This window comes from Aptenodytes forsteri, unplaced genomic scaffold (genome assembly GCF_000699145.1).
Source record: "Aptenodytes forsteri isolate BGI_AS27 unplaced genomic scaffold, ASM69914v1 Scaffold295, whole genome shotgun sequence".
NCBI lineage: Eukaryota > Metazoa > Chordata > Aves > Sphenisciformes > Spheniscidae > Aptenodytes > Aptenodytes forsteri.
This window is the reverse complement of record NW_008795861.1, coordinates 1,038,113-1,049,835: the sequence shown is the minus strand read 5'-3', so window position 1 is coordinate 1,049,835 and position 11,723 is coordinate 1,038,113. Positions and strand designations below refer to the sequence as shown.

Below are 11,723 nucleotides of genomic sequence, written 5' to 3'. Positions count from 1 at the left end.
AATGTTATTCTTTTAAGCTGCTCTAACACTTATTTATACCTGTAACACTTCTATGCCAGCAGCTGTATTATAATTTTGTCCCATATCTATTGTCCATGGCTGCTAACTCTGCACCTGCTTGCTGCATTGCAGCACAGCTCTGGCAGGCAACTTAAATTTTCTGATTAAATGTACCTTTGCTTCTGTTCTTGCAGTTTGCACAGTCCGGGTAAGAGTTCATTCTGACTTCAGGGATCTAAAGACTAGACAGCTAATCTAAACTAATCATTCCACTCCAGCTGTAGACCATGGAGAGTGATAGTCCCTTGGGGACATGATTCATCCCAGGTGACTTAGAACTTGGTGTCTGAATGTGCTGGTTCACGCTTAGGCATGGCTGTCTCTCTCCATTGACTATAGCCCGGTGATTGTTAGAGAGCAGACATTTAGCTTTTAGATGACTTAATTTAGCCTGGATGAATTTAACGTACAGGGGTTTTGTAACTTGTAGATAAAAGGTTAGATGATTAGATCAACTATCCAGCCAGTTCTTCATTCTTTGGTTAACCTCTGTGGAGTTTAGTAGCTCCAAGGTAAGTGAGCTGAATGGGGTGGAAGAGGTCCGCATTGCAGTCTGGGGACTCCTGTGTACCTCCTGTGCACAATTTTTCATCTACTGCATTGTGTTCTGGGTGGTGCGTTCCTAACACAGCGTTTTAAATCACGTATTAATGTCTGCCTGTATTGTTTCTCCAAAATAGCTCCATGATGCTTTTGGGAAGCTGGAGTTAACTAATCCCAAAATACACAGCATGTGGACAGTATTGCCATTCACATAGCACCAGACTGCTAAGTTTGAATGTCTCTTCCTTGAAGAATTTCCAGGGAGATGTTAAAAGACCACATGAGCTATTACTCTTATAGCCTATAGTATCTAATGACATGAGCTGTGCCAAGATTCCTGCTGTGCTTCATACAAACACTGTGACCCTGTGATATCAAAAAAGATGGTGTTTTGGTTTCTCTGCTGGATGCCTGTCTAGCAGAGCCCAGTCTCCCAAGAAATGCTAAGGAGGAGCATTAGCTATGGTTCAGGGATGAATAAGTTTCTTGGCTGAGTCTGATTAGCCACTTGAGATATTTGTGTTTCATTATAACTGACACTGAGAAGCATGTTTGATTTGGAACAAATTTCAAGCAGGAACAAGTTTCAGCATCTGCATTTCCACTGTGAGCACAATGAGGGACAAAACAGGTTAGAGCCTGCTTGGCCAAGGGTGGGGACCTCTCAGTAGGGAAGGGGGAGGGCAGTACATGAATCAGTTACAAGGAAAGGGAAGGAGCAGCTTGAAGAGCTGATCTTCCTCCCCTTGCAAAAGGAATACTCTAAGCACCAAGTATCAGGTGTCTGTCTGAGGAAGCCAAGTGAGGGAGCTGGGGAAAGCCAGCTCCTCCCCCAGCGTGGGAGGCTGTACCTGGTGATTAACTCCCAAGCGGAGGAGTGGAGCTCATGCTGAGTCCTGAAGGAACCTGTTGGGAGGAGCTCAGGAGTGCAAGAGGGCCAGAAAAGACCTGGAGTCAGACAGAGGACTAATCCAGCTGGAGAGGCACTTCTTAGCATCAACTGCTCCGGTCATGTTCAACTACCTAGCACTAGAGGTGAGACCCCAGTTCCACCGCAGCTATGGAGGCCAGCAAGGGACGTCTGGGCCACTGAAGAGCCGCCTAGAGCAGCTGAAGAAGCCGTGGTGGAGGGACCCCACCCCATTGGTGCTCCAGCACAGTGAAACAGCCAGGCTTGCCATAGATGCCTTTCTTGAGCAGGGGGAACGCGGCTACCTGAGTGCCATCGCTGAGGAACGGGAGCTGCCTTTTCTTTCCACCCTGGACATGGAATATATGAGCCGTCAGAGAAACCAAAGCTTTCCAGATCCCAATACAATGAAAGACAAAGAGGCTGACCTTGGCGATGCAGACACTGGAGACAGGTCCTCCCTCAACTCTGAACTAACGTCTGGCACCTACTTTCCACTCATGTCTGATGTGCACCCTCCAGAGCTGGAGCTGGGGTGGCCAGGGACGCCGCTCCTCACGATGTCTGGCCAGACTCAAGCCACTGTGATTTTCCAAAGAAACAAAGCTAACAGCATTAAGGATTTGCTCCGGTCTCTGATCAGCCGGGCACGGACGGTATGTATAGAGCTGTGTCCCTTGAGTGGGGTCTTGTGCCACAGCACCCAAGCCCTGGTGGCTGGTCCCACAACTGTACGCCACATGCTCCAAGCTGTTGCTGCTCTCTAGATATCTGGCATGATGTGATTGCTTTTTCTCTAGCAGATCTGTAACTGTTCCTGCTCCTTTCCTTTCCTGTAATTTCTTTCCGCCTGGGATTTCATGTCATGCAGGCAGTGCCCTTTAAGGCACTCTGCGTCTATTTTTGCGGGTATGCGGAGCATGGTACCAAAGCCTGGAGTGAGCGAGTGGCAGGGTGTGCAGCGTTAACGCTTAGCTGTCCTCAGCTGGCAAGTGTGCACCAGCCAGCCCTTCTACCCTCTGCCAGGGAGTTTACATGGCCAGGGCTTTTCTCGACCCCTGGACATCATGTTAAGCAGGACAAGAGGATACCACTGGTGAGTTGCTGTGGGAGAACAGAGGACCTGAGTAAACTTGTGGGACTGAAAATCCCTGCCTGTGGTTCGAAGTAAGTTAGAATGCATCATCATACCTTCTAGATTTGATGTCTGTGCCTCTCTGAGGATGAGTAAGATCAGCCCATTTTGCCCCATCGCACAGTTTCTGCTGGGTAGAGATTGCCAACCCTCGGATGTAAAAAAAAAAAAAAGGACGACTACAATACTTGCCTACCAAGCACAATCCTGGCGTGAATTTACTCACTAAATTATGCTCCTTCTTCTTTCTTTTTACTTTGCTACTATACTGTGTACTAAAGCAGCAGCTTGGACAACTGTATCTCAGACACATTTTCAGCTTTTATTGTCTTTGTCCTCTTTATGATTCTTTTCATCTGTTCCATGTTAATTTTCTTTTGTAGTATTTCATTTCAATAGTGTGGCGATACTGAGTAAACTTTTAGTGCAAAGTTCATTTTTAACCAGTCAGCTTCTAGGCAATTTCTCTTATCACTCCAGTAGTTTCTTATTTAACTTTACAGTCACTCCTTAAATTCATTACTGCCTAGTGCAGAAAGCAGGAGATAAAGAATTGTTACGCCTGGACTTCAGCTGTGTCAAGAACACAAGCTGTTTCCAGACTGAGCTAAAGTGTTATCTTCTATCACCATCTGCAGAGTTGAGCAAAGTTATGTTGTCCCCAGCTGATGAAACTGGGGCCATGCAGCAGCTCAGATTGCTGTGCAGCATCATAACATCATCAAAGAACCACATATCATTGACGTTTGGGCGTGATATGAGGTAAATGGGGATCGTTTTTTCTTTTGTCCAAAAGACGACTGTTTTGCCACGTTTGCCACGTAAGCTTCTGCTCAGTTGTCAGCAGCCATTGCTTAATGCCTGAACTTCTGTTGCACCTTTGTAGGCAAATACAGTTTTGTCCAGGAAGTAAGTGACAAAAAGCTCTGTTTGTCCTTGCAGGCAGCTGATTTATGATATCTTAAATGATCTGAAAAGTCCTGTGACACGTACTGCATCCATTTCAGCAATGGGGATTAAGACATCGTCATGGCAGAATGCACAAAGTAAATGACTACCAAGAAATGTCCCCTTGTCACTTAGCACGTGTCCCGGATCTCTGACAATATTATGATCCTTTAAACCACATGAAAAACATCTTGCTGCTTTCTCAGTTCACAGGAACTTCTCCATTGCTGCAGGGAGGTTGCCCAGGCAGCAGGTGCTTTATTGTACTTTAAATACATTTTGAGCTTTTGACTTTTTTTGCTTGGCTTGAAAAATCACTGACAATCTTCAGCCCTTTATGTTCAAGCTGGGGATTTTCACACTGTTTTTGACTGTTGCGTGAAATGTGAGAATGGGTTTTCAACCATCTTACTGGTTTATTACTGGTGTTTTACTGGCTTCTAGGTTAGCAGCTCTGGCCAGTGCTTCCCATGATTCGCTCTACAATTGACAGCAGTTCAGCTCATTCACAACCCCAGTTACACATCTTTAAGTAGTTACTGAGTCATTTTGCTCATCAAACTATCCAAAAGGATGTTACCTGTATGTCTTTTAATAACAAAAGAGCAACCAGAGGTAAAAACATCTTTTGCTTAAAGTGCCAGTAGCAACTGTGTGGAGAACCGCTTGCTTTTTTGCTTTTTCAACTGCTGTTTCTGCATTTCAAATATTTTCTCCACTAGACTTTAAGTTCTCATCATATATCCCTCCTTTAGAGTGTTTCTCCTGTGTGCTTACAGCTAACATAGAAGGGGGATACAGTGCTGGTGGGATGTGGGAAAGATGTTGAGATCCCTGAATGCTTTTCCTGGGTCCTGTAGACAGAAGGCGTGTGTCTTGAAATGTTGTTTGCTGTTTTCTCCTGTACAGTCATAAAGAACAACATCAGCTGACATATTTTGCAACAGCATTTTTGTACTGACAAATCAGCAAAAAGGGCATTTGTTTTATTGGTACCTTTTGCTGGTGCGGTTTGTCTTTCTACTTTGCTGTATTTAACCAGCTGTCTTTGAAGACGTATTTTCAGATTTGAGCTTTTCTCTTTGCAGACATAAGAAGATGCAGTGCAGCCACACCTTAGTCTTCATTTGATAATACTATTACAATTTTACTTTTGTTGGATGAGCTCCAATCTATTTTGAACTGTCCATGCTTCTCCTTTCGCCCCTCTTGTACAACTCTGACACTGGCTGCGCATCTGCATTTATGTGGAATGGTAGAAGGGTTCCTGATGGTCCCCCAGAGAAGCAATGTATTGCCTCAAATGGCAACACTACGGTAATGACCAAAACCACACTGCTATTGGCAAATACCTGTAAAACCAGCTGTGCTGGTTAGAAACCAGACAGGTGGCAACTCCAGTGGGGTGCTGGTAAGTGCTGTAATTCCCAAAGTGATGACTGCAGTAGTTGCTGAATTGTGAGTTTCCAGAAGTGGATTTAGAAATGTCATGATTTAACCCTACAATGGCAAGGCGTGAATTTTCTAGAGCCTGTGGGGCAGCTGTGTCTTTGCAATGTCCTGAGCCGCCAAGGCTGTGCCATGGGCTTGGAGGCTGTGATCAGCATGGTGAGGAACAGGGATGCTCTGAGCGAGCCCCAGCCTTGCAGCTCCCACCACTGAAACTGAGGGGCTGGAGGCACTGGACGTATGTTGCTTAGGTTTTTAAGGCCAGATTGACTTAAATACCCAAGGCTTTTAAACATGAGACACAAGTTGTCAGGAGCCTGAATTGGAGATGGTACTTAGGTACCTAACTTCCACTGCTTTATAGAGCTGTTGGAAATTATCTTTGAGGCTTTAGACCTCACTTTTGTGAAAATAAGTTCTTAGGAGGCTTCAAGGGGAAGAATTCCAGGGTCATCTTCCCCCAAAATGTCTTGGCTTTGGGGTTGAGCTGATGTTATTATAAGAACTGCCTGCTTTGTTTACCGAGAGGATATGGTGATCTGAGTGGCCCTTACGGTTGTCCTGTGGCACTCATGCTTAGAATGAGCAGCCCCACCGTGGGTGCCTGCATCTCCACCACATGAGGCTGTGGCAGGGCACAACCTCCCCTTCTCTCCCCACTGCAGTGTTCCTCGCAGCAAACTGCAGTGCACGTGGGGCTGCCAGCCTTCTTGCCCGACATTGGCTGTGGGCGCTTGCCAGCCACACCAGGAGCAACTCTACCCAAATCCCTCCTGTGAAGGGATCTCATGTGAGGAGGCCATGAATAGAGCCATAGTCTGTTCCACCTGATGCCAAGCAAAGACCCGCTTCGGAAAACATGACTCTGACTATCACACAGGGCTCCACCCAGCTTGCATAAGCTAGTGTCCCGCTGCCTGGGGCGCTTGCTCCCACGCTGATGCCGGAGCCCTGCCATGAGGCTGCCAGGAGATGCAGGTTTGCCTGGCAGCCAGCTGCATCCAGCCCAGGGCACTGGGTGCCACAGGTGACTGTCTGCCACATGCTGCCACGCGCAGCCATGCTGCTGCCTGCTCAGCCCCATCACTCTCACAGCAAGCACTGCAGACTGGCAGTGCCGTTTTTGAGCAAGCAACAGCCCCAAACATTGCCAAAGCCTGGGAGCACTGGTAGAGAAAAGCAAGAAAACCTTCTCTTCACACTAGCCACAAGCAGTGCCTCTGAGCATGTGGGGTCTGGGGACAAAGGGGCATTGGTGTCTCTTGACTCCATCATATTGACTTCCCAAACCAAGTTTAGATTGTCTCCAGGACCAAGCCTGCCTCAGACCTAAGCTTGAGATGAGCTGGAATATCATGAGGCAAGTGTGGCTGAGAGGGACTTGCCTGAGGCCTTACACAAGGTTTGGGCTATAGTTTTTTTCTGGGTGTTTCATCATTAGAGGATGGGTGGCCCATCAAAGTCATTTGGCTAAATTGCCTTTGGTCTTTGGCTGAAGGCCAATGTGGAAAGACATGGTGAAGTCTTGCTTTTCTGTGTAGGTCTCAGTGGTACCTAACGCTGACAGCCCAGCAGCAACGTTCATTTGGGAAGTTGAAGATGCTTCTCACTGCTTTCAGAGCTCTTCCAGGGCTCACTCTGCTGTCCATGCCAGATGGGCGCATTTGAGGAGGGATGAAGAGTTTGCCAGAGCCTCATAAGGCTTTTGGGAAGACAACACTGATAAGGGCTACAAAAGAGGTGTCCTGCAGAGTCAGGGTCTGAAGCCTGTATCTCCAAGGGCCAGGCTGAGTGGGTGGAGATGTGGTTTTGGCCTGGGCAGTAGAAATTGTATTTAGCTCTTGATGACAGCTGCCTTGTGTCCCACGTGGATGCCTGGGATCACACCAGCCTCCAGGAAGGTTCTTCCCCAAACCCTGCTGTGGTGGGCTGGGCCTGGGGTCTTCTGCACGATGTTGAGGACTAATGACAGTGCGTAAGGCATCATCACAGAGATGGTCTTTGGGGACAAATCAGATGGAGCCAAGAAATCTTGTCCATCTGCAAAAGGGATAAATCCCCAAGGGAGCAGGAAGCAACCTTTTGGCATTGTTGCCCTCCTCTGCCATGGCTCTGGTGCAGAGGGTCTCTCCATGGTGTGTGCAGGCAGAGTGGGGCTGAGAGGAGCCAGCTTGCCAAGCAAAAGACTGGGCAGGAGAGCATGGAGAAGCCACTGGGGCACCGCTCTGCCCATGGCAGCTGCCTCCACTCAGCACCTAGGCCATGAGTATGAGCCTGGAAAGAGACAGTTTGTTAATGAAAACAGAGCAGAAGAGCTACTGGGCAGTGGGTGATCTGGGGCCAGCGTGCCAGTCTGGAGCAGAGACGTGAGCCTGTCCCCACATCCAAGGATAGCGATACTTAGAGCTCCTCTGCTCTTCTCTGAAGCTATTCCAGGTCAGGCCCATGAACATGATTCAGCCTGTTCCTATTTAAAGCTTGAACCACTGCACATGTAAAAGTTAACCTCACTGCTGTCCTCTGCATTTAACTCTTTGTTTGAAGAGGAGCAGCGGAGCAGAAGTGGCAGAGGAAAGCTCACCCTACATGGTCTGCTCCATAGGGTGATTTGGACTATGGAGAACTGCATTCGTGGCCATGCTTCTAACACAGGCAGAGGAGGTGTGTGAAAACAGGATTCCTACCTCCTCACGGGGTGCATGATGAGCAGCAGAACAAACTCTTGTCATGCATTTTGTGTGCAAGGGCATGGACATTGAGTAGCAGGGTAAAGTATGCCATTGGAGCTTCACTCCAAAACTCAGTGCTTTTTGGGTCATCTTTATTTGGGCATCTCTACTAGGTGCAGAAACTCAAAATCAGAGCTGTGTACACAACTTACAAGTACCAAACAGTTACCTTAGTTACTGCTAAGATATGGTAAAGACTGGGACTAAAGTACTTGGTCAGTAGTTCCATTATTTTTTCAGCTTTTGAAATGAACCTGGCCTGTCGGTAAATCCTTCACTACTTTACCTTTTTCAGCCCCCCGGTGTGTTGCCATCTTCCATGTTCTCAGTGTTAACTGTTAATGGTTCAAGGTCTAAGTCACTGGATTGCTCTGCAAACACCCTCAGGTGAAGTGCATCAGGCCTGACAAATCATCCAGCTCAGCAAGTGCTCTCCTGACTGTTCCTTCCTTCTCCAAGATGTCCCCCGATTCCTGTCACTAATGATGACGGCCAACAGATGGATCCCAGCAGTCCCTTCCTGATCCAAATAATGGCTGCCTTGATGTTGTCTGCTGGCAGCCTCACTCCGTGAGGAACAGTGGAACAGCTTCTCCAGTCACATCTTAATCTATTTATGCTTGATTTCCCTTGATCCATTGTTCTGGTCGCAGGTCATACTGTACTTTGCATTTTCTAGTTCTGGGTCAACTCACTTGTAGTAGGTACTTGTCATGACCTACCTTCCTTTTTCCATATTTTCCTTCCAGTTTTTGGAGAATTCATTTAGCCAAGATGGTCTGCTGCCTCCCATCCCATCTCCACAGTGGGATGGGTTGCCACGGCCTTCTTCAATCTCATTCTTTAAAGAACGGGCAGTTCTCTTTAAAATTATTTTCCTTTTTAAAACCCCTCCCTTGGAGACCTTATCTTGCAAGTCTTCAGTTTATTGAGATAGATTTTCTTGAATTCTTTTTTTTTTTTTTTAAATAATGTTAGTATTATACCTTCTTGCTACTGTTAGGTTTCATAACTATCACTTGCATACTGGGCTGCGTTAGCAGGAGCGGTGCCAGCAGGGAAAGGGAAGGGATCCTTTCCACACACATTATTCTACGATTTTGTCTAGTCGCCCCTAGGATGTAATCTTGGAACAAGGACATGTACATACTTGATCAAGATACCTTCTCCCTTACCTGGCAGTGTGTCCTTCCTGAAAAAGATGATACTTCTTTATATTAATATGCTAGTCATCTATGGAGTCACTCATACCAATTGAATAATGATTTTGGTCAGTCTCAGCTGTTCCTTTTTTATGCTGTATTTCTGGCATATTTGCTTAAGGCAATACATACTTGTTGCATCAATAATATTCAGAGTTTGTGCACATGCATTACCCTTTCAGCTATTTCTTTCTGTGAATGACAGATGAGACAGGAGGTAGCTGGATGAGGAATGGCTTCATAGTTATTAAAAGTGATTTTATCTGCCATGGTGGGGTAAGGGCTGTTAAAGATTCAGAAGCAATCTCCACTTATGTGGCCACAGATGCTCAGTAACTCAGGAGGTTTGAATACTTAATTCATAGTTTAAAGCACAATTCACTTGGGCATGAGATTTCAACAGTCTCTCATTTCCCCCCCCCCACCTCTTTTCTCCTGGCTAGGTGATAGCAATTGTGATGGATCTGTTTACAGACATGGAAATACTGTGTGACCTGCTGGAGGCCTCAAGCAGACGGCACGTCCCCGTTTACCTGATCCTGGATGAAGAATACTTGAAGCATTTTGTGGAAATGTGCAATAAAATGGCTCTTACTCAGGACAACTTCCCAGTAAGTTTTCAGTCACACACTGGATATGATAAACAGGTCTTAGAATCGATAAAAACCATGTACTCTTTTTTTCTGTTCCCTCTGCCTGGTCCCTAGGACCTATCCCTTCTCCCACTGTCCTAGGCTAAGAGACCATGGCTGTTTGGTCTAGGAAATCAAGACTTGTCTGGAAGCACAGGGGAAGGAGTGGAGGAGCCTCCTGGTCCTATATCTTGATGTTTTGTTGTCCTCATTTTAGTTTTACACACAAAAAGTGTGAAGTCAAGGCCAATAAGATGCAGTCCATTACCAAACGCTTTGCTGGGCTGGTGCAGATAAGCAGACAGAGCTAGACCAGAAAACTTACATTTATGTGGACCTGTATCATCTCCTTTCCTTGTCCCCTTCAGCCCCTGCTCTAGGACGTAGAATTGCAAGACTTAAATTGCTCCTAGTTCAGATCCCTGAGCTCAGTTTAGATTCTGGCCAGAGCTGCTGTAGTGCAATAGCTGGGTGGGGAAGGGAAGCAGTGAGTCCCTTCAGATGTCCTGATGCAAAACCTACCATTTCCTCAGCCCTGCTGCACTGCCTCAGTGTAAAACCACGTTAAAAATCTCACGTTAAGATCTGCTTTCAGGCTTTGCGATTCAGTTGTCGGTTCATGAGGGATTTGTGAAGAGCCTGATTCCCCACTCAGTGGGGTGCCCATCAGCAATGGTGTGTGGTGCCCAGAGCAGGCAAACAATAAAAATGAATGTGTCAGTGCGACAAGCTGCCTTGGGAACTTGCAGACTCAGAAATGCACACCAGTATCTTGCTGCTCCCCATATAGCTTTTCTGGCTACCACCTGTCAGTGGAAGTTGGTTTTTTGTTGTCATTTGTTAGTCCTGCAAGGCCAGCAGTCCTGGCTGTGCTCCTTCACTGGGTGCATAGGATTCCCTGGAGGACTGATTCTCTTCCAGCACCAGTTTCATAGGTTTTTCCCTTCATCTTGGTGGGGAATGCTTGGAAGTTATCCAGTTACCTCAAAACAATTCTTAACTTAAAAACAGGCTAGGGAAAATGCAAAAATAATGTTTTACAGCATCCAAAATAGATGCAGTTACAAATGTCTTAATTTTTCCCTCATTTTTAACCTGCCTACTCAAAGATTAATTTAGAGAGGCCTCCTTCATCCCCCATGTTGGTGATGCTCTGTCCTTTCTTGCTTCTCACAAGCCAGACCCATTTCATCCTGCCTCTTGAGATGGCAACTGTTAGGGAAAACTTCTTCATGCTGGAGCATGTTTGCTTTCATAAACAACTGCATCACTGAAGTCACCTGCTGGATCCAGATAAATTCCATCTCTCCAAAATTTATTTTATTTGCTTCTTATCCAAGAGCCTGGCCATTGTTTTTAATTAAAATTAGAATGAGTTTACATCCATGGAGCTGTCTACGTCTCTTTGTTAGACACCTGATGTCATGTCTTGTGCTTGAATGGCTAATTAACACTTGCCTCCCCCATTCAGTGATTCATCGGCAGGTCTCAATGTGAAGTGCCTCTTAAGCTGATGCATCTGAAGCAGTACACTAACATACATGCTTGATATTCACATCTAAGTGGAATGAGTGTACATATTTTATTCCTGGCTCTGAGTTGTGACAGGATGTGATGGTAAATCTCCATTTGGAATAATTGGTGACAATTTGGGATTTAATGGGGAATTTGGGGCAATTGCCCCTCCAGCATCTTACTTGTAAGAACATTGTGTGAGCCCGCTGGTGTCAAATCTGGTGCTGAACATCAGCAAATCCCACAGTGGTGCATTGATTATTGGCAGCGGTCACAGCAGAAGACTTAACTGTTGGATTTTTTCAAATGGCCATCTGCTAAACCTAAAACTACTCTCTATATCAAGTGACAGTGCTAACTGGCAGTCTGGCTTTCCTGCAAGACTGCAGGATTCTCATCTTGTTTGGACAATTTAGGGCCTGGATTGCCAAGAGGAAGAAAAGGATGGAAAAAATGAGCCAGATATCAGAAACTCACCCAGCCTTGGGAAGACAGAGGGAGTGAACAAATACTGTGGCGACAAATCTATGGGATATCCCTTACTTGAAGTGGTTTTAACTTCCCTGGGGGCGGGGGGGGGGGTGGGGGAGCGCCGCACAG

General features: G+C 46.3%; 1 protein-coding gene across 1 annotated transcript in view; it reads left to right on the top strand.

The window, feature by feature from the left end:
• Nucleotides 1–1,599: 1,599 nt before the first annotated feature.
• FAM83C (family with sequence similarity 83 member C) overlaps nucleotides 1,600–11,723 on the top strand; it is a 26,971-nt gene continuing 16,847 nt past the window's right edge. Inside the window, exons 1-2 of the mRNA XM_009284013.2 lie at nucleotides 1,600–2,169; nucleotides 9,420–9,587. Coding sequence (XP_009282288.1) covers nucleotides 1,615–2,169; nucleotides 9,420–9,587 — 723 coding nt within the window. The 5' untranslated portion in view covers nucleotides 1,600–1,614. The remainder of the gene's footprint in view (nucleotides 2,170–9,419; nucleotides 9,588–11,723) is intronic.